General features: G+C 45.3%; 1 protein-coding gene across 4 annotated transcripts in view; it reads right to left on the bottom strand.

Moving 5' to 3' along the window:
• Positions 1-23183, bottom strand: part of b4galt2 (UDP-Gal:betaGlcNAc beta 1,4- galactosyltransferase, polypeptide 2) — a 405565-nt gene that overhangs the window by 27138 nt on the left and 355244 nt on the right. For 3 of the 4 annotated variants that reach the window (XM_041208715.1, XM_041208713.1, XM_041208714.1), the window contains one exon: positions 6326-6430. In XM_041208715.1, coding sequence (XP_041064649.1) covers positions 6326-6430 — 105 coding nt within the window. Of the gene's footprint in view, positions 1-6325; positions 6431-23183 lie in introns of those variants that run through there. The other variant, XR_005945547.1, reaches the window with a different exon arrangement.

The raw sequence follows: 23183 nt of genomic DNA on the forward strand, positions 1-23183 counted from the left end.
TAACGCCATGACTTGCTGCAAAATTCAGGATTTCCTGCTAGAGTGGGTGAGGACGATAATTGGCTTAATGAGAAAAGCCTATCAGTATACAAAATACCACTTTTATCCATTGAAGATCAATAGAAAGAAAAAATGAAACTGCTGCAAATATTCCCTCACTTACCCACCCAATTTTTTTTTTTAGAAACTTCATGAATTCCAGTGACCATTAGTGGTTGGAAGAAACAAACTTTTCCTCCCACTTAACAGGCTTTTGTTAATACCAGAAAGTCTTTTGGCTTCTTCAGGAAGTCTAAACCGCACACTGACTCATTACCAAAATATAACAGTAGATGATGCTGTTGAGTCTTGGCTGAAAGATATATTTCTGCCGCCTTCCCACCATTGTTTCCTCCCTGGGAGATGAGAATTCTTGAAAAAATACGGCTAGTTCCTATATATATTTGAAAAAGCGGCACAAGCCAACTACACAAATTTAATGAGTGAATATTGAACTACACTCGGGTAATTTTAACACCCACCCACACCAAGTTGGGCAGAGCAGTGTTGGGATGGAGAGGGGGTACATAGTGAAAAATAGGAAAACTAACCTGGCCTTAAAGGGCGCTTAAGGGCCTCCTCCCACAGCCACTGGTATTTTGAAATCTGGCAGACTTTTATTGTGATCTGCCCTGTTTGGACACCTTGTGACCAACAGAAGTCCCCCCCAGCACAGTGCTCCCATCCAGCCTATAACCTCCCCAACCTCCACGCAGCTGCCCCCACACTCAAGCTGGCCCCAGCAAAAATCCTCACTCACCTTCTAAGCAGGCTCCATGGCTCCCCAGAGTGATGGACTGCCTGCCGTCCCAGCAGTGGCCACTGACCCCGGCGATTGGTGGGTGGGTGTTAAAATTACCCGAGTGTAGTTCAATATTCACTCATTAAATTTGTTTAGTTGGCTTGTGCCGCTTTTTCAAATATATATAGGAACTAGCCGTATTTTTTCAAGAATTCTCATCTCCCAGGGAGGAAACAATGGTGGGAAGGCGGCAGAAATATATCTTTCAGCCAAGACTCAACAGCATCATCTACTGTTATATTTTGGTAATGAGTCAGTGTGCAGCATTCTTGACGCATGACGTCTTCCCAGATGGGTACAGAAGTCCTGCCCCTAGCCAATCAATGGCCTGATGGCCATAACATTGGCTTGGGACAATCCAGCTAAGTGAAGGTGGGCCAGGGGTGAGGCCACCACCTCTAAGTAAAATCCTATCCAATGTCTTCCCTAATCAGAAACAGAAAATGCTGGAAAAATTCAGCAGGCTTGACAGCATCTGTGGAGAGAGTAACAGAGTTAATGTTTCGAGTCCGTATGACCCTCCTTCAGAGCTGAAGAGAAGTGGAAATGTGATGAAATTTATACCGTTTAAGGGAGGTGGTGCGGGTGAAGCTGGATAGAAAGCCAGCAATAGGTGGGGGCAAAGGAGAGATTGACAAAGATGTCATGAACAAAAGGACAAAGGGAGTGTTAATGGTAGTGTTAAGGGCTAAAAAAGCTGTGTTCCAACATGTTCATGACATCTTTGTCAATCTCTCCTTTGCCCCCACCTATTGCTGGCTTTCTATCCAGCTTCACCTGCTCCACCCCCATTAAACAGTATAAATTTCATCACTTTTCCACTTCTCTTCAGCTCTGAAGAAGGATCATACGAACTCGAAACATTAACTCTGTTTCTCTCTTCACAGATGCCGTCAGACCTGCTGAATTTTTCCGGCATTTTCTGTTTTTGTTCTGGATTTCCAGCATCCACAGTATTTTGCTTTTATCTTCCCTAATCAGTACTGCCACCCCACTTCCCTTTTTTACTTCTCCATCTTTTTTGAACACTATGCCCCAGATCTTCTGGTCTCTGGATCGTTGCAGACCAGATGTACCCCTCAGGATACACTTTGGGATCTCATTGAAGTCCCAATGCACTGACTCTGTGAGAATTGTCCAGGAAGTTTGAACTTCCGATGAACATTTACCCTGTGCCCCAGGACCCTCTGAAAAAGTCTCTAGGTCTGAGTTAGAGTTGGACACTTCAGACAGTTCGACTTACTTACCAGAATAGTTACCCAGGAAATGTTAGACAGAAAAATCGTAGTCTAACTTCTGGGTAACTATACAACTGACACTCACAATGACGTCCTTGACTACCTCCTCTGACTCCCACCTGACCCCCTGACTGCCACCCTGGCCCGAGCCTCCTGCCCCAGGACTGGTCCCAATGCCCCAAGAATCTGAAGCATGTACCAGGCCTCAAGCCACGCATTGACTTGCCACCCTCCCAGCACCGCCCCCACTAACATTATCTTCCTATTTCTACTCTTAGTAGCACATGGCACTGGGAACAATCCAGAGATTGCTACCTTCAAGGCCCTGCTTTTTAACTTCCTCCCTAACTCCTGAAAAGCTGACTGTAGGATCTCAATGGGCCTATACTCACTGGAGTTTAGAAGAATGAAAGGTGATCTTATTGAAACGTGTAAGATTCTCTCAGGGGCTTGACAGGGTAGACACTGAGAAAATGTTTCCTCTCGTGCAGGAATCTAGAACAGGCGGCACAGTTTTAAAAACAAGGGATTTCCCATTTAAGATGGAGGTAAGGAGGAATTTCTTTTCTCAGAGAGTTGTTAGTCTTTGGAATTCTCTTCCCCTGAGAGCAGTTGAGTCTGGGTCATTGAACGTATTCAAAACTGAGCTAGATGGATTTTGGACTGACCAGCGAGTCAAGGGTTAAGGGGCAGCTGGTAGGAAAGTGGAATTGAGGCCACAGTCAGAACAACCATGATGTTACAGCAAGGCAGAGCAGGCTTGAAGGATCGAATGGTGTACTCCTGCTCCTACTTATGATCTTATGATACCTGTCCTCTCTATGTCATTGGAATTGACATGTACCACAACTTCTAGCTCACTCTCCCTGCAAAATATTATCCTTTGATATCATTTACCCTGGCACGAGTGAGGTAACATACCATGTGGGACCCATGATGATGATTACAGAAATGCCTGTCCGTCGCCTAACTACGGAATCTCCTATAACAATTGGATTTCTACTCTTTGCTGTTCCTTCTGGTGCAGTCCCTCACCCATTAGTGCCCTGGTCCGAAGTGCACTCCTTCAAGGTGTCATCACTCCCAGCAGTCTCCTATACTACTGAGTACCTATTTGAAAGCAGCAACATCCTGACTACTACTGTACTTCCTTTCTCATGGCCACCCATCTACTACCCTGAACTCTTACTGCCTTTTGGGGGTGAGAGGGGCACCTCCTGGAACATATGATCCAAGAGGCACATCTCTCTGATGCCCTGTAGTGATTCCAGCTGCCCCTCAAGCTCAGGAATCCTGAACTCGGGCTTGAGCAGTTGGAGCTAATTCTTGCACAAGTGGTCCCCGAGACTAAAATAGTGTCCTGAAGTTCCCACAGAGTCCAGGAATTGCAAACAATAGGTTTCAGATGCCCATCCACCATCAAAACAACCCTCTTTTATGACCTAGTTAGTATGTTGCTAAACTGTTCATTTTAATTAATACCTCTAGACCTGCTCAGTGCTAATAGACTTAACAATTCACTAATTGTTATACTTGCCCCGATTGAAGCTTCTAATTTCCCAGATCCTAATTTGAACAAATTGCCTAGTTTAGAGAGAAAAAAAGAAATACTCACCAACCAATCACTAACCTGCTTTCCTGTGACATCACAAATTTTTTCTGAACATGGTCAGGTGTTTCTGAACTCGTTGGCTTGCTTATCCTCCCATCACTTTCGGGCCTGCTCTTTTATCTTCCCATCACTCTCAGGCCTGCTCTTTCACCCTCCCATCACTCTCAGGCCTGCTCTTTCACCCTCCCATCACTCTCAGGCCTGCTCTTTCATTCTCCCATCAATCTTGGGCCTGCTCCTTTATCCTCCTGTCACTCTCAGGACTGCTCTTTCATCCTCCCGCCAGCCTTGCTGTGTTCTCACTCTCAGGCCTGCTCTTTTAACCTCCCATCAATCTCGGGCCTGCTCTTTCATCCTCCCATCAATCTCGGGCCTGGTCTTTTATCCTCCCGTTGGTCTTGCTGTGTTCTCACTCTCAGGCCTCTTTGTTATCCTCCTGCCAGACTCATTCTGCTCTCACTCTCAGGTTTGTTTTTTAATCCACCTGCCAGCCTTACTCTGCTCTCGTTCTCACATGTCTCTCTTGTTGGAAATGGTCAATGCCTGACACTTGTGTTGCGCAATTGTTATTTATCAGCTCAAGCCTGAATATTGTCCAGGTCTTGCTGCATACAGGCACAAGCTGCTTAAGTATCTGAAAGTGGCAAATGGTACTGAGCACTGTACAATCATCAGTGAACAGCTGACTCTATAAAGATGCAACTTCTTTCATTCTTCACAGATAGTGCCGCCTCTATTAAGTAGACACGTCAGCTTACGAATAAATGTTACTTTATGACCTCTGGTTAAACCTTTTAAGTAGGGAAACATAATTATCAGAATATAATGGGCATACAGAATTAGCTAATGATCTTGAGTTACTTAATGTTGTCCATCACTTGCTCCCTGATCAAATCCCTAAAAGCAAGACTGAGAGGCAGTATTACATTAAGTTTTAGATTTGCCAGATGGTAAAATCATGTTCTTGTGATGCCTTAAGTATATCATTTCTCATGTACAGGCAAGTGACAGTGCTGGCACAGCACAATGTATTTGTGTCAGCCTGGAAGATAAGCACTAGCACTGTCCATCTGAAATCTCATTACTTTGTACTAATTTCAGGAAATTGCTTCACATCTCATTAGCCTCTCCAGATACCTGGAAACCTCTGCTCGGTTTAAGAAGCTGCTATACATAGCCTGTCCTTTTGATTTTCTCTGCAGATAACAAAATGCTGTTTGTTCCAATAACATTTACAATTTTTTTGTCTACAAAGATTAGAATAGTTCATTGCAATCATTGGTACTGCACAGTGACTGTCCTGTCAGAAGATGCAATATGAATCACAAACTCAACCGTGGTAACCAACATGCAACCATAAGTAGGTTGTTGCATTGCTCTGATCGTAAGCATTTTAAGTAAAAGAGGTCTATGAGGAAAAAAAAGACACTACTTAGCTGTGAAGCTCTTAAGGACAATTATTTATTTTCTTCAACATTACACATTGTACACTTCCTTGAGCATTAGGACATCTACTCTACAATAGTGTTGCAAAGACTGGGTGATCTATCATGGTTACATTACTTTACCATCCCCCCTGAACTATGACATTGCAGTGGTCAAGTACATTTCTGTAATATCATTAACCCTGATTTTGTGTTACAGTTCACTAGGGGAGTCTGAGTTACTGTGGCAACATGCACCTTTTAGATGCATGTTGTAGTCTGGAGCTTTAGGATAATGATGGTAGAGGTTCCAACTTTCTTCCCAAAACATGGCTGACCAAGAATTTCTCCTGCTCTTAACACCTGCCTTTGGCATGTGTGGAAGTATTTACAAGTTGATATTCAACCTGTTTGGCTGCGTTACAAGTGCAGCTTCACCTTGACCATCAAGTCCTGGGGTGGGACTCAAACCCGGAGATTCTGGCTCAGAGGCAGGGACAGGACACACTGCACCACAAGACCTCCCGTTAACTCTGATACTACATCCCTGTCTCCAGGTTCTAACAGTCTCATACCCACCCACCCAATTCCCACACCAATGTTAAATTAGGGCTGAGGTTTGCTAATGCACAGATTCATAGTACAGGCTATTGTAAGTAGTAAAAAAAACTGCCAAATATTTTCAGGAATTTAAAATGCAGACAGTAAAATGGCTTTACAGGTAAGGAAACTGCTGAATATTTTTCAATGCAGTGTGTTAACTAGGGTCTGGTTTGATCTCCCGGTCAAAATGAAATTCATTCCAACCCAACCCATATTTAAATTTTTTCCTCTCCTCTGTAGGGCCCAACCTATGGCAGGCACTACTCTCTAGATGAAACAGCTGGCACACTGCTCTCCTTTGCTAATCTCAAGCTCCAACCCAGTGTACAGGCGTAGATATTAGTGACCTGAGGAAAGGTTTGTTCATCATATTCTGGCCTCTCCTTCTTGTAGGGAAGCAGCCTGTCTCCATTCTGTGCCAGCCCTGATGAACAGGAACAAAACTGTCAGGCTCTGCTCTTGTTGGTGGCTTTTTCACTCCCCACATTCCCTCCTCCCACTTTCTCCGCAGGCACTGGTAGACCAAAATGCTCGATACCATCAGACCAACTGCACCACACTGTGAAGTCTTAATGTGAACAGACACAAATTTCTGTGTCAATCTTACCTCTGGGGATTGGGTTCATTGTGCTTATCTCGTTCATGCTTTATCATTCGGTATTTTCCAATCTTGGAGTCTGGTCGGGAGACTTTCATACCTTTCAGTGTTATTCTGAAGGAAAATGACAGATTAAAAAAGTGTCATAGAAAAGCTGGTAGAGGAGTTCATCAGGAGCAAATTATGATAATGATGTATACTGCCTAAAGAACTTCCTGGTTCAATCGTTTACAGTAATGGGGCCAGAATCATGAATTCGTTAGTGCACCTGTCAGGACACAGCGCTACTGTGCATTCACACTAGCTATCATTGTGTGTCCACACCTGACCAAATTTCAAAAATCACCAATATATGTTATAATAAGTCATTGATACACTGGGGTATTTTAAGACAGCTGTAACCTCAGCATTCAGTTGCTTGTTATAATTATTTCTGTATTATTATGAACTCCTTGAATAGGTCCCTGTTATCACTTCCGGTACTGCAACATTCTTCAACAGATTGGGAAGAAACAAGAGGCAAGAAGCTGAGAGACAGCCAATTTGGAGGATGTCAGAAACACGACGAGAGCAATGACTGGTGATGCCAGGAGCACAGGGAGGGCAGAGACAGGGTTATCAGAGGCACAGGGAGGGCAGAGACAGGGTTATCAGAGGCACAGGAAAGGCAGAGGCAGGGTTATCAGAGGCACAGGGAGGGCAGAGACAGGGTTATCAGAGGCACAGGGAGGGCAGAGTCAAGGGATGTCAAAGTCCTGAGAGAACTGAAAGGGCTGAGTTGCAGGATGTCAGAGCAAGGAAATTCATATATGACAAATGGAAAATATGCAAGTACAAAGCAATTTTCTGCAAGTGAGATTTCTGTTACTTTTCATTCTATATAAATATCATTTAAGCTTCTCAATTCATCTTTTGAATCATTCACAGTTGAACATCTTTCTTTATATATTACACCATGCAGACTTTCTTGTGGTATAGATTTGAAACTCTCTAAAGCTAGCATCACTGGATGGAGTTTTATCCTATTATATTAAGAGGCATCTCATCCTCCTAGAGTTGAAGAGATAGAAAATATATCATCAGTTTTATTATTGCAATAGTCCCTTCATCTACCATAAAGCACTTCTTTTTCTGAATACTGTCCTGACCTGTAGTGTCCAACACTTCCATCCTATTAACCTCCCTGGGGCCCCGGTAAATTGACTGTAAAATTACCAGTTCTAATTTAAACCCCTCCTTTGTCTAATCTCATACTACCTCTGTGATCTCCTGCCACTTTGTGTCCCAACACACACCCTCTGCTCCTCTAAAACCAGGCTATACTTCATCCTGCTCCATCTTTGCTGGCTGCTTGTTCAATCACAACACATATTCCTGTTCTCTGGAACTCCTGTCAGTGCTCCGCGCCTTGCTCTCTAACTGCGATTACAAACCTTCCCGAAAATTATTCTCCAACTGTATTTTCATACCCACCTCAAAGTGCATACTCTCCCTTATTCCCTCTTGCTGTTTTTACCTCCTTAATGTGAAGGGCGTTGAGATGTTAAGTTGTTATTGCCTCCAGGAGCTTGATGGCCTCTTTACGTCAAGCCAATCTATACAGAATAACTCAGGTGTGGCTATATAGGTTCAGCTTGACCTTTGGGAATTGAATTCTACTAACTGGCAATCTATTTGCTTTACTGATTGCTGCCGCACCATTTGGTTATGCTAACTACATCAATATAAATAGCCCCTTTCAGCATCAAAAGCAATGACAGCCCCTATTGCTGAATGCCTTTTGGAAAAGCAGTATCAGCGCAGCATAAGATGCCTAGTTTGCATTAAAGTGTATTCGGCAGAAGTCCCTTTATAAGTGTTGAGTATTCAAGAGGACTGTGCTGTTCTAATTATGCATTAGTGCTTGTCAGTGTTTTCAATCCTCTGATTTAAGAATGGATGAAGATAAATGGAAAACAGGCAAAAACATAACCTGTACAAAAGTTATGTAAAATATAAGATGTTCATAGAATTCATTGGAGAGGTGCAAAAGACCCCTTATTATTTTCTGTATTGGCTCATTTCCAGTACAGTATAACTATAACATGGGAAACTGGGCCCAGCCACAAAACCCTCATAGACTCCTTCCAATCACTTACCTGAGTGCCAGGGACTGTTCCTTTGTGTTCCCAGTGGTGGCCAGCTGCAGCTTGATATCCCAATGCTACCCACCGGCCAATTACCACTTCTTGTAGGTTTTGGGGGATGAGGGGAGAGAGCAGATGGAGACTTTATGTACTGATGCAAAGTTAAAATCTCCTGGGCCCCACCCTGCAGAGGGCGGTTTACTTTCCAATTCACCCCTGTCCCCATGACTCTCATCTCCAAAACTACGACTGATGCCTTTAGTGTTTCAGTTTATCTACATATAAGTTACACACTCACCATACACCCTGATACACCTGACAATAAAACATGTATTTGTTGCCTTGATTTCCACTCACTTTAGCACATGTCCTATTTTCTTTCTTATTCCTCCCTTCCTCCCACATCCCCTCTCCCCACCATTTAGTTTCTCTACAAATCTAAATCCTATCACTCTGCAGCACAGCTACAATAAATATGTCACTGCACCCCAGCTATGCAATCATACTCTTTTGCAAGTGGGAAAAACTGACCTGCAATTTTTTTTTTAAAGAACGAGTTAATTATCTGCAAAAATAAGAATGTTAGGTATGCCAATATCGCCTGTGGGGAAAATATAACAGGGAGCACTCCTGTAAAATGTCACACTCCTCATTAGGTCTCTAATTACATTCAACAATTCTGAAGTTTCTACCAAACTAATCACCAGAAGACTTGTGAGCATGGTACATCTAATTTTTTTATCCACTCACGGGATGTGGGTTTCGCTGGCTGGGCCAGCATTTATTGCCCATCCCTAATTGCCCTTGAGAAGGTGATGGTGAGCTGTCTTCTTGAACTGCTGCAGTCCATGTGATATAGCTATACCCACAGTGCTGTTAGGAAGTGAGTTCCAGGATTTTGACCCAGCGACAGTGAAGGGACAGCGATATCTTTCCAAGTCAGGATGGTGAGTGACTTGGAGGGGAACTTCCAGGTGGTGGTGTTCCCATCTAGCTGCTGCCCTTGTCCTTCTAGATGGTAGTGGTTGTGGATTTGGAAGGTGCTAAGGAGCCTTGGTGAATTCCTGCAGTGCAACTTGTAGATGGTGCACACTGCTGCTACTGTGCGTCACTGGTGGAGGGAGTGTATGTTTGTGGATGTGTTGCCAATCAAGCTGGCTGCTTTGTCCTGGACGGTGTCAAGCTTCTTGAGTGTTGAGAGCTGCATTCATCCAGGCAAGTGGAGAGTATTCCATCACACTGCTGACTTGTGTCTTATAGATGGTGGAAAGGCTTTCGGGAGTCATGAGGTGAGTTACTTATCGTAGGGTTCCTAGCCTCTGACCTGCTGTTGTAGCTACAGTATTTATATGGCTAGTCCATATATGGCTTCTGGTCAATGGTAACCCCAGGATGTTGATAGTGGGAGATTCAGTGATGGTAATGCCACTGAACATCAAATGGTATGGTTGGATTCTCTCTTGTTGGAGATGATCATTGCCTGGCACCTGTGTGGCACGAATGTTACTTGCCACTTGTTAGCCCAAGCCTGGATATTGTCCAGGTATGATTCCATGAGGATGACTATGTCCGTCTGTTGCTTGACTAGACTGTGGGACAGCTCTTTCCAGACAGCGCTGAGCACTGAGACAGCCCCCAGATGTTAATGAGGAGAATTTTGCAGGGTCAACAGAGCCGAGTTTGCCATTGGTGTTTCCGGTGCCTAGGTCGATGCGAAGTGGTCCGTCCAGTTTAATTCCTTATTTGAGACTTTCTGGTAATTTGATGCAGCAGAGTGACTTGCTAGGCCATTCCAGAGGGCATTTAGGAGTTATTGCTGTGGGTCTGGAGTTGACAGATTTCCTTCCTTAAAGGACGTTAGGGAACCAGATGGGTTTTTACAACAACCGACAATGGTTTCATGGTCATCATTAGACTTTTAATTCCAGATTTTTATTGAATTCAAATTCCACCATGGGCTATGGCAGATTTTGAATCTGGGTCCCCAGAGATTACCCCGGTTCTCTGGATTACAAGTCCAGTGACAATACCACTACGCCATCGCCTCCCCTAATTACAGAAATTATAGCATCGAAGGTAATATGACAGATAACTCCTGAGTCGATGCTAGTTCTTCAACTGGAGCTATCTACTTGAACATTACTACCTATATTCTTTTATCTTCCTTTTGAAATACTTACCCAGTTCTCTTTTACATGCTGTTATAGCCTGTGCCTCAATAGCACCCACGTGGTGATAAAGCATTGCATGTTCCAATAAGCATCTCAGAAGAAGAGATCCCAGGGTTGTGAAGCAGTGCAGGTGGCACATGGCATCCACTTCCTGGGACCCTCATGCCAGAAAATAAAGTCAAAGATACTACTAGCTGCAGTTGAGTATTGTGTAGTGCTTGCAGAGGCTTCAAAGGAAGCTGTAATTGAGTTCTGACATATGGTGCAAGTAGACTTACTTTCCACTTCTACCCATTGACATTGGTCCTGCATCCTGGGAGTAAAAGACAGCTTTAAACAAACTGCTAGCCTTTTCCTATGGCACAAGTATACTAACTCATTAATTTAACAAAGCTCATCTTTATTCCGTTATGCAGGGGGTATGCTGAATGCAGCAGCAATGATGTAACATTCACAGAATGAATACCAATTCCAATATTCAGTCTAAACAATGTAAATATATAGAACAAAAACAAAAATACCTGGAAAAACTCAGCAGGTCTGACAGCATCTGCGGAGAGGAACACAGTTAACATTTCGAGTCCGTATGACTCTTCAACAGAACTAAGGAAAAATAGAAAAGAGGTGAAATATAAGCTGGTTTAAGGGGGGGTGGGACAGGTAGAGCTGGATAGAGGGCCAGTGATAGGTGGAGATAACCAAAAGATGTCATAGACAAAAGGACAAAGAGGTGTTGAAGGTGGTGATATTATCTAAGGAATGTGATAATAGGTGACATTAAGGGTAGAAAGCAGGACGAGCAAGGTACAGATAGAGCTAGTCGGGGTGGGGGGGGAAGGGATTGAAATAGGCTGAAAGGTAGAGATAAAACAATGGATGGAACTACATTTAAAAATAATGAAAATAGTGGGAAAAGAAAAATCTATATAAATTATTGGAAAAAGGGGGATTGGAAAGGGGTGGGGATGGAGGAGAGAGTTCATGATCTAAAATTATTGAACTCAATATTCAGTCTGGAAGGCTGTAAAGTGCCTAGTCGGAAAATGAGGTGCCTGTTCCTCCAGTTTGCGTTGAGCTTCACTGGAACAATGCAGCAGGCCAAGGACGGACATGCGGGCATGAGAGCAGGGTGGAGTGTCGAAATGGCAAGCGACAGGGAGGTCTGGGTCATGCTTGTAGACAGACCGAAGGTATTCCGCAAAGCGGTCACCCAATCTGCGTTTGGTCTCTCCAATGTAGAGGAAACCGCATTGGGAGCAGCGAATGCAGTAGACTAAATTGAGGAAAGTGCAAGTGAAATGCTGCTTCACTTGAAAGGAGTGTTTGGGCCCTTGGACGATGAGGAGAGGGGAAGTAAAGGGGCAGATGTTGCACCTTCTGGGGTTGCATGGGAAGGTGCCGTGGGAGGGGGTTGAGGAGTAGGGGGTAATGGAGGAGTGGACTAGGGTGTCCTGGAGGGAACGATCCCTGCAGGGGGGGTGAAGGGAAAATGTGTTTGGTGATGGCATCATGCTGGAGTTGGCGGAAATGACGGAGGATGATCCTTTGAATGCGGAGGCTGGTGGGGTGGTAAGTGAGGACAAGGGGGACCCTATCATGGTTCTGGGAGGGAGAGGAAGGTGTGAGGGTGGATGCATGGGAGATGGGACAGACACAGTTGAGGGCCCTGTCAACCACCGTGGGTGGAAAACCTCGGTTAAGAAGGAAGGAAGACATGTCAGAGGAACTGTTTTTGAAAGTGGCATCATCAGAACAGATGCGACGGAGGCAAAGAAACTGAGAGAATGGGATGGACTTCTTACAGGAAGCGGGGTGTGAGGAGCTATAGTCGAGGTAGCTGTGGGAGTCGGTAGGCTTGTAATGAATATTGGTGGACAGTCTATCACCAGAGATTGAGTCAGAGAGGTCAAGGAAGGGAAGGGAAGTGTCAGAGATGAACCATGTGAAAATGATGGAGGGGTGGAAATTGGAAAGAAAATTAATAAATTTTTCCAGGTCCAGACGAGAGCATGAAGCAGCACCGAAGTAATCATCGACGTACCGGAGAAAGAGTTGTGGGAGGGGGCTGGAGTAGGACTGGAACAAGGAATGTTCCACATACCCCATAAAGAGACAGGCATAACTGGGGCCCATTTGGGTACCCATAGCCACACCTTTTATTTGGAGTAAGTGAGAGGAGTTTAAGGAGAAATTGTTCAATGTGAGAACAAGTTCAGCCAGACGGAGGAGAGTGGTGGTGGATGGGGATTGTTTGGGCCTCTGTTCGAGGAAGAAATGGAGAACGATCAGACCATTCCGGTGGGGGATGGAGGTGTAGAGGGATTAGACATCCATGGTGAAGAGGAGGCAGTTGAGGCCAGGGAACTGGAAATTGTTGATATGATGTAGGGTGTCAGAGGAATCACGGATGTAGGTGGGAAGGGACTGGACAAGGGGAGAGAGAATGGAGTCAAGATAGCAAGAAATGAGTTTCGTGGGGCAGGATTACTTGATCCATCAACTCAGCAGGAACCTTTAAATGAACTGCTTGCTGGTTTCCATTTCAGTAAACTTTCTAAAAGCCAGCTGTCATTTGTAAACACAATTATTATATTGTGCTTTGAAGTGCCTGGTATATCCTCCATTTACTCAAATAATGGAGCCAATGTGCTTCAGTAAAATTGCCTAAGCCAACCTTGTTGATGCCACTGAGTGGTAATCAGAAGAAGCAATCTGGGCTGAAATGAACTGCTTTTTAATTCAAATTAAAAACAGCAAATATGCCTTGGTAATGTTTTAGGCCGCCAGCAGCAATTTTGTCTTCAAGCACCTGCATCTTACAAAACTCTTTATAGAGCTAGATAAAACTAATTAATTTTTCCTCATGCAAGGGCATACTTGCATAAAGAGTCAGGAGAAATAGCAAAGTCAAGGATGTTATGACCAGATGCTGATCACAATGCCCCAACTAGCTCTGCTTCAGATGCTTGTTGCTAGGGCCCAAGGAGGCACCTGGGGTGTCTTATTCAAAGCATCTTAGTCACTGGTTTATTGGGTCAGGCTAAAGTTAATAAATATGATAAATCGCTGCATATTGGGAAAATACTATATTTTCCCAAGACATGCCAATGTGACAAATAACATAACTGATTTGATCCTGATATCTAATTTTTCAGGACTTTCTTTGATTGATAACAGAGTCAAAGTTGATCCATCAACTCAGCAGGAACCTTTAAATGAACTGCTTGCTGATTTCCATTTCAGTAAACTTCCTAAAAGCCGGCTGTCAGCAAGCTCACACTACTAAATGGCTCAATGGACACAGCACAAACTATTCATCATTGCCTTCTGCTACATGGCATTGCTTTCAGGACTAAGTCATGGGGCAGAACTTTTCGTTGAGCTGGCGGGCGCACATCCGACCCACTTGGGTGTAAAATAGCACTTGACGATGCCAGGCGAGCGTCCTGCTGTCATTGCGTGAGCCGGAGCCGCACCCGCCATCAATTACGAGGTCAGTTAAGGCCATTGAAAAAGTGAGTAAGTTCGATTTTACATTGTCTGTGCAATTTCACACTCGTCGCATGGGCAAAACGGGCAGCTGACCATTTGCAAAGCCTCATCCAAGGACGGGATAAAAAGGGTCAGCAGCATTGCCGTTGTGAGTAGTGAAGAGTTTTGGAGATAGTTTGCAGCTGGTTGCTTATTGGTACTTGGCAGCTTCATCACTATTCGGGGCTTCATTCTTAGCATTTCTAGGCTTCATTTCAGGACCCATTAGTGTGTCCAAGGTCCGCGGAGAATTTTGACCGTGTGGACCCTTCCAAGTATCAGACAGCCTTCTGTTACCCTGGTAATGGGGATTGTGGTGCCACCTCCTCTGAGGAGGAAGAGAGGGGCAGAAGGGAGAGGAGACAAGGTGTCCCAATGCAGCTTCCAGAGAAGCGACTTGTGGGAGGAGAGGCACAGGCACAAGGGGCACAGGGCCAGCAGGTAATCCAAGGCATTAGGGGCCGAAGAAGACACCACTATCCTGCTGCCAGGATTTACAGGTGGCGATGCAGCTACCTCAATATGTCTGAGGTGCAATGCTGAAGGAGGCCCCGCCTCTCCAGGGAGAACATGGCCTCCATTTGTCAGATGATTGGGCCTGAGATCACCTCCAACTGTGTGGGTGGACACCCCATGCCAGTGGCACTGAAGGTCACAATGGCCCTCAACTTCTATGTCGCCAGCTCTTTCCAGGGGTCAATGGGGGATCTGTGTGAAGTGTCCCAATCAGCTGTCCACAGTCGTGTCAAGCTGGTGACAGAAGCTCTGTTCAGGCGGGTATTGACTTTCATTCATTTCCGTATGGTCAAGGCCTGCCAGGCTGAGTGGGCCAGGGGCTTTGCAGAGATTGTTGGGTTCCCCCGCATCCAGGGTGCCATCGACTGCACACATGTGCTGCGAGGAGAGATTGGATAGGTTGGGTTATTTTCCTTAGAACAAAGAAGGCTGAGAGGTGACTTGATTGAGGTGTACAAAATTATGAGCAAAATAGATAGAGTGGACAGGATAAAATTGTTTCCGTTGATGGAGAATTCTAGAAACAGGGGACATAGATTCAAGATAAGTGGCAGAAGGTGTAGGGGGGACATGAGGAAGAACTTTTTTACCCAGAGGGTAGTGGGTGTCTGGAATTTGCTGTCCAAGTTGGTGGTAGAGGCAGAAACTCTAAACTGTCTTAAAAAGTACTCGGATCTGCACCTTAAGTGCTGTAAGCTGCAGGGCTATGGGCCGGGTGCAGGGAGGTGGGATTAGAACGGCACCTGGGTGTCCTCGGGCTGGCATGGACAAGATGGGCCAAATGGCCTCCTCCTGTGCTGCAACTCCAGGAACCCCTGATTCTGTCCCTGGAGCTGCCTCTCCATGACAGTTGCCACTCTCTCAATGGAGAAGGCAGTGCGCTTGACCATGAGGGTCAACGTAATGCTTGTGCTCCATATGGACTTCTCCACAAAGGATATCATTACACGCATACCCTCATGGATCTCCGCCAGATCCTCCCGCACATCCCGCTGGACATCCAGCATCTGCCGCCTAATGGACGACTCCAGAGACTCATCATCAGCCTTCAACCCAGCATCGTCCTGGTCTCCAGCAGTCTTCTGACTGCCGTGCCCTGAGCACTCTCTGCCTCCGCCTGCCCTCACCAATGTGCACCAATGTTCTAGCCACCGATCTAATGCCCACCGAGGTGCTGGTATCTGTGCTGGTGCCTGGCTCAGAGTGCAGGTGTGACACAGGTGCAAATTAAGCATGGTGGTCCTCTGGTGTCAGGGGTGGCCCTTTGGGGTCCAGAGAGCAAGTGCGTGCTGGCGAGTCTAAGGGAGAACAAAGACATGTCATTAGTTAAAGTCATCACACTGTCACCGTGCATGCCAGGCACCCTCGTGAAACAATGGAGATCTGCATCATGGTGCCATCGTCTTTCAATGATCAATGAGGACTCCAGGTTTGAGGCTCCCATCAATGAAGAGACTACACCAACCGAAACTCTCAACTCAGTGCACTGTGGTCTTACCTTAGTCTGGCACCCCCGCCTCTCCATGCCTGGTTGCACGGGGAGCGTGCCAGCTCTCTAGCTCTAGGGTGTCCCACTCAAATCTGGTGCGCAGCAGCAGGCTGGGCGGGCCTCTGCCTGTACGTGACCTCTCTGATTGGTTATGGCTTGGCTTCTTCTGAAAGAATGCATGAGTATTGGTTAGTCCACTCTCTACCTGCAGCGCCATTGCAGACTGGCTAATCCCAGTTGAGGAATACCTCGCAGGGCACAACCGAGTTGTGGCTCTTGAACCGCAAGGCAATCAGTCCAAGCAGCCAGGGCTCATCCCCTTGGCCAGCTCCAGTGTGATTGACAGTGGGCACTCAGACTTTAGGGTCTCTGAGGTCCACAGGGGGTGACGGCCACACCTTAATATTTCTACACACTGACCCATGCCAACATGGTACTTGCCCCTCCTGAGCGCAGCAGGCCATTGAACCTCTTCAGGCACTGCACCCATGTGCGCCGCACCACGTCATTGCTGCTAACCTGCACTTCAAGCTCCTCCCATGCCCTCTTTGTGAGATGTGGTGGCCTCCTCCACCTCCCATCTCTGTGGACAAGGGTGTCCCTCCTCGCAGCCACCTCCTCTAGTAGGACCATGAGGCACTCATTTGAAAAGCGGGAGGCAGCGTGCCCACCCGGCCTACTCCTGCCTTGGTTTCCAGCCGCACCTGACTCCAACATGTTAGGTAATGAGAGACAGAAGAGACGTTCTTTCATTGCAGCCTTCAAGGGGCTGCCTGTGCTGTTTCTAAACTGGCTGCTGGGTCACCATTGGACCTGGCAGCTGACAGGCCCCTGCCCCCACCCGGCCCTTTCTGACCAGTGGGGCGCTGTATTTTGATTGGCCCGCCAGCATGAAATCGCAGTCGGGGGCCGATCGCAGGCGGTGGCCCGTTTCCCAGCTAATCCCTGCCGACCACGCCCATCTGCTGTCCTGAAAATTCTGACCATTGGCTTTCTCAGAAAATTACTTGTCAGGACTAACTAGCAGTCACATCGTCATACAACCAATAGAAACCAATGGAGAGAAAATGTATGGCGGAAGAAACAATTTAAAACATCTTGTGGTTCAGAATTTAATGATCTGTCTACAGATTCATATAAACACGCGCGAACTTGAAACTCAATAAATATCACAATTTTTCTGACAATTCCAACGCACTTGTCTACCCTTTGAAAGATGTCAGGGAAGAGTTCCTGTTATGAATGCTCTGATTTGGCATCAAGATAAATGCCACCCACCAATCTGAATGGCTTACTGGTGTATGGACACACTAACCATAATGGCATAAGAAAAGCTTCAGAATTTGCAATGAGTGTGTAGCAAATTCTTTAGACTCCGGTTTTACCTTTTTTATTTTCAGAAAGTGGACTAAAATAGTCATAGTCATAGAAAAAATTGTTAGAAAAAGAACATGCATTTATAGGGCTGAATTTCATGCCTGTAGCAGTGGCCCAATGGTGTGCCAGAGAGTCGGTGGCAACCCGTCCGAAGACATTTCCGGAATGTCCGGTGCAATTCTATGCATTTTAGCCAATTAACTGCCTGGCATCAGGGCTTCTGTCCCTTTAGGGGTGGAGAACCCACCCCCAAGAGCTGCAAGCCAATTAGGGAGCTGGCAACCCTTCAGTACTCGCAGCATCACCAGGAGTGTGGCCACTGTGGGACTGCACCCGATCAGGACCATCAACAACAGGCAAGGTCCCTGAAATGGAGGTAAGTATGTTGGCAATCAGTCAGGCCCCAGGAAGTGGAGGGAGGAGCGTTGGGGGGGGTTGTGCTCGAGGGTAAGAGGGGCTTTCTGAGGGAGAGGCCCTTGCCGCCAGGAGGGCTCAGTGTGGGCCATAGGGAGCCCGATCAGGGAGCTGCCAGTTTTTACAGGGGACCTCTCTACATGCCGTAGGCCCTGCGTCCACCCCCCCAGCCCTGATAGAATACTTAAAGGCCTCAATTGGCCTCTGGGTGGGAAGACCATCCTCCATCTTACCCGCCCAAGCAATTTTCAAGAGGCGGAAAGGCAACAAGCACTCCACCTCCTGCCTTCCCTCCCGATTCTATACCCCCACTCCCTAACAAGGGCAGAATTAAATTCCACCCCATGGTGCCTTTCAAGACCTCATAATGTCTGAGGCATTTAATAGCTAATGAAATAATTTTTGAAATGCGGTCTGTTGTAACCTAGGGAATCATGGCAATCAAATAAAGCACAAGCTCTCATTTATATCATTGAGATAAATGACTAGGTAATGTTTTTTTGTAAAGCAATGATGGTTGAGATATAATGATGGCCAAGAGATGGGGATAACTCCCTTATTCTTCTTTGAATGGTGTCTTGTGATCATTTACATTGACTTGAGGGGACAGGTGGTGCTTCAGTCTCATCCAAAAGATGGCACCACGACCAGGTACTATACTGAAGACTTAACCTAGATTCAAGCTATCTGGAGTGAAACCTGAACCCATAATCTGACTTAGATTGCTACTACTGAGCCAGGGCCGCCTGGTAACTGACCTGAATGGCAAAACCTTTGACAAGATCCCACATCAGAGACTTAGAAAGAAGGCAAATGCACATGGGATACAGGGTAATTTAATAAGGTGGGTTCAAAATTGGCTTAGTTGTAGGAGACAGAGGGTGATGACAGAGGGATGCTTTAGTGACTGGAAGCCAGTGTCCAGTGGCGTACCACAGGGATCAGTGCTCGGTCCCCTATTATTCATCATTTATTTAAACGACATAGATGACTATGTGGGGGGTAGGATTAGTAAGTTTGCGGATGACACAAAGATTGGCCGGGTGGTTAACAGTGAGGTTGAGTGTCTTGGGCTACAGGAAGATATAAATGGGATGGTCAAATGGGCAGATAAGTGGCAGATGGAATTTAACACTGAAAAGTGCGAGGTGATACACTTTGGAAGGAGTAATTTGACAAGGAAGTATTCAATGAACGGCATGACACTAGGAAGTTCTGAGGAACAAAGGGACCTTGGCATGTGTGTCCATAGATCTCTGAAGGCGGAGGGGCATGTTAGTGGGGTGGTGAAAAAGGCATATGGGATACGTGCCTTTATCAATTGAGGCATAGATTACAAAAGTAGGGACATCATGATGGCATTGTATAGAACCTTGGTGAGGCCACAGCTGGAGTACTGTGTGCAGTTCTGGTCGCCACATTATAGGAAGGATGTGATTGCACTGGAGGGGGTGCAGAGGAGATTCACCAGGATGTTGCCTGGGATGAAACAATTAAGTAATGAAGAGAGGTTGGATAGACTTGGGTTGTTTTTGTTGGAGCAGAGATGTCTGATGCCTGATCAAGGTGTTCAAGATTATGAGGGGCATGGACAGGGTGGATAGGGAGCAGCCGTTCCCCTTAGTTGAAGGATCAGTCACAAGGGGACATAAGTTCAAGGTGAGTGGCAGGAGGTATAGGGGGGAAGTGAGGAAAAACTTTTTTAACCAGAGGATAGTGACGGTCTGGAGTGCACTGTCTGGGAGGATGGTGGAGGCGGGTTGCCTCACATCCTTTAAAAAGTACCTGGATGAGCACTTGGTATGTCGTAACATTCAAGGCTATGGGCCAAGTGCTGGTAAATGTGATTAGGTAAGTAGGTCAGATGTTTTTCATGTGTTGGTGCAGACTCGATGGGCCGAAGGGCCTCTTCTGCACTGTGTGATTCTGTGAAATCCCAGGTGTCAACCTCCCATAGAAAATGTGTACAACCCTAAATCATTTGAGCATGGGCCAGGGAAGATGTTCCACTTGTGGAGCAAGTGGCCACATGAGAAACAGCTCAAATTATCGACAGTCTATCCAGGTCAGGCCATTGTTGACATACAAAACTTCTGTTCTGAGAGATCCATTCCTGGTGACATCACAACTATTCACACTGTCAGCTAAAGCTGTTGAGTGGATTTTAACCTTGACATCCAACTACAGCTGCTTCTCCAGCATTACTAATATACAAAAAACACTGCAGACGTGATCAACACAAGAAGCCACTGGGTTGATAGAACAGCTACAAGAGGAAATTGGCATTTTTGAGGAATCATTGCTCATAGCACAAATGATTCAGTTTCAGTTGAGCACGCAATATAAAGTCTTTTTTAAATTATTTCACGGGATGTGGGCATCACTGGCTAGGAGAGCAATTATGTCCCTCCCTAAGTGCGCCTGAGAAGGTGGTAATGAGGTGCCTTCTTGAACTGCTGCAAACCATGTGGTGTCGGTACACCCACTGTGCTGTTAGGAAGGGAGTTCCAGGATTTTGACCCAGCGACAGTGATATATTTCCAAGTCAGGATATGTGTGGCTTGGAGGGGAACCTCAAGGTGGTGGTGTTCCCATGTACCTGCTGCCCTTGTCCTTCTAGGTGGTAGACTTCACAGGTTTGGAAGGTGCTGTTGAAGGAGCCTTTGTGAGTTGCTACAGTACATCTGTAGATGGTACACACTGCTGCTACTGTGCGTTGTTGGTGGAGGGAGTGAATGTTAAAGGTGGTGGATGGGGTGCAAGCAAATGGGACGCTTTGTTCTGGATGGTGTAGAGCTTCAAGTGTTTTGGGAGCTGCACTCATCCAGGAAAGAGGAGAGTATTCCATCACACTGCTGACTTGTGCCTTGTAGATGGTGGACAGACTTTGAGGAATTAGGGGGTGAGTTACTCACTGCAGAATTCCCAGCCTCTGAACCTGATCTTGTAGCCACAGTGTCTATATGGATGGTCCAATTCAATTTCTGGTCAGTTGTAACCCCCAGGATGTTGATGGTGGGGGAATTCAGTGATGGTAATGCCATTGAATGACAAGGGGAGACAATTGGATTTTTGCTTGTTGGAGATGGTCATTGCCTGGCACTTGTATGGCACTTTACTTGTCACTTATCAAACCAAACCTGAATGTTGTCCAGGTCTTGCTGCATTTGGACATGGACTGCTTCAGCATCTGAGGAGCCACAAATAGTACTGAACATTGTGCAATCATCAGCGAACATTCCCACTTCTGACCTTATGATGGAAGGAAGGTCATTGATGAAGCAGCTGAAGATGGTTGAGCCAAGGACACTACCCAGAGAGACTCCTTTTACTCAGCAATATCAGCTCACAAATAATTGTTTCAGCTCTTTGTCCCATGGTCATTTCATTCATTAATAAGCAATTGTATGAAGCAAGAAAAATGGATAATGCTCTTTCTTGTGCCAGAATTAACCTTTGGAATCATTTGTACCCACCAAAACCTTTATTAACAGCGGGCAGAATTTTACGGTTCTGTCGAAGTCAACAGACTTTTAAAAGGCGCGCTGCCTTTTATAGCCTCACCCCACTGTGACAGGGCTATAAAATTCCACCCCATATTTCTGCAAATGACGTGGTAACCAGCAAAAATTCCAAGGATTTGCAATTGACCCAGTTTTGACTGGGAGCATAGAGCTTGCATAACCAATGTCTCAGGGTCTCATCAATGGTTCTGGTGGAGCAGTGCAAAAGTCCCAGGAAATTTTAATATTACACTATTAATGCCACCAACTATTAACACCACTATTTCCTGGCACTGGAGCTATAATAGTGTGGTCATTGTAATTTCGACATGACTATGATGGTATGGCCCAGGAAATTCTCAACCAATGATGTGAATGGGAAAGCTGGATTCAATACATTTTTTGAAAAATAGCCTCCCTCCTTATCATGGAGAAGACATTTAGAAAATTTTGGTAAAATCCAGAGAGGTAGTGTGGCGGACCACCAATATGACACAGCATAGATGCGGGAACTTTACTCATGATTCTGTACATGCTTAGCTCTCAGGCTCAGTTGCATGGCTATGGGGGAGGATAATACAAAGGCCAGACAATTTCCCACCAGAAAGGAGAAGAAAATCATAAGGATAGTTCTCTCCAGGTTGTTTCTGTACGCATCTTAGCAGTTGATTTAGAATTGCATAGGTACATGCCTGAGAGTAAGCTGCGGTACTTTATTTAGGTGGGCCCCAAGCTGAACCTAAACAGATGAATTAGTCAAGGCACCCAAAATTAGGCAGCTTCAAATGTATTTTGAATTAAAGTAAACACTGAATAAAATGACAACAGTGATAAAAGAGAGAATAGGAGGAGAATTTACTGTCTAAAAGGGCAGCAGAAGTTAATGCTAACTTTTAAAAGGGAATTAGATATATACTTGAAAAGAGGGAAAAAAAAATTGCAGTACTATGGGGAAACCACAGGGGATTGGGATTAAGTGGATAGAAGATCTTTCAAAGAGTCAGCACAGGCCTGATGGGACAAATAGCCTCCTTCTGTGCTGTATGATTCTATTAAGCTAAGATGAGGTAGTCTGAACAGATGTAAAGCTTTAAAAACTTCATGTTAGATTGTTTGAAAGTGTATGTTCAATGATATAGCATTATTCCAGTATTAAGGCTAATCAACACATTACCACTGTAACTTAAGGGACTTTTCAGTCACAGTACATGAGTGAGATATCATTCCATAAAATGGTTCCCTTAGAGAGTAGTATTCCTAAGTGCAGCTGGCATTCTCAAGGTTAAACACAGACATTTAAAAAAAATACATATGCAGGAATCATGATTCAATTCTTTTCACCATGGCATGCACATATGACTGTTCATCTGAAAAATGATCAAGGATGAAAATGATAAAATAGGCATTGAACTCAGGTAATGCTTGCAATTTATCTTCTACCTCACGGAGCACAAATTTACAGTCTGCTGAGGCGGCTCCCACTTGACAGCTGTTAATGCTCCAACTGTGACAAAACTTAACAGTTTCTATCAGGGTGAGTACACATCCGCTTCCCTCTGCTGATTGGACTCATTGTAGATAGCCTTAGAAAATCAACACCAAAGATTGAACCAGTGAAAGATGAATAACACTGGGCTCAGTCCGCCTGGGTATTTTGGCATTTATAATTTTGTTGTTTTAATAAATTATTTTACATTTCCAATTAACAATGTAGAAATAATCCAAGTTTGGATTATTTGA

This window comes from Carcharodon carcharias, chromosome 16 (assembly GCF_017639515.1).
Source record: "Carcharodon carcharias isolate sCarCar2 chromosome 16, sCarCar2.pri, whole genome shotgun sequence".
Lineage (NCBI taxonomy): Eukaryota > Metazoa > Chordata > Chondrichthyes > Lamniformes > Lamnidae > Carcharodon > Carcharodon carcharias.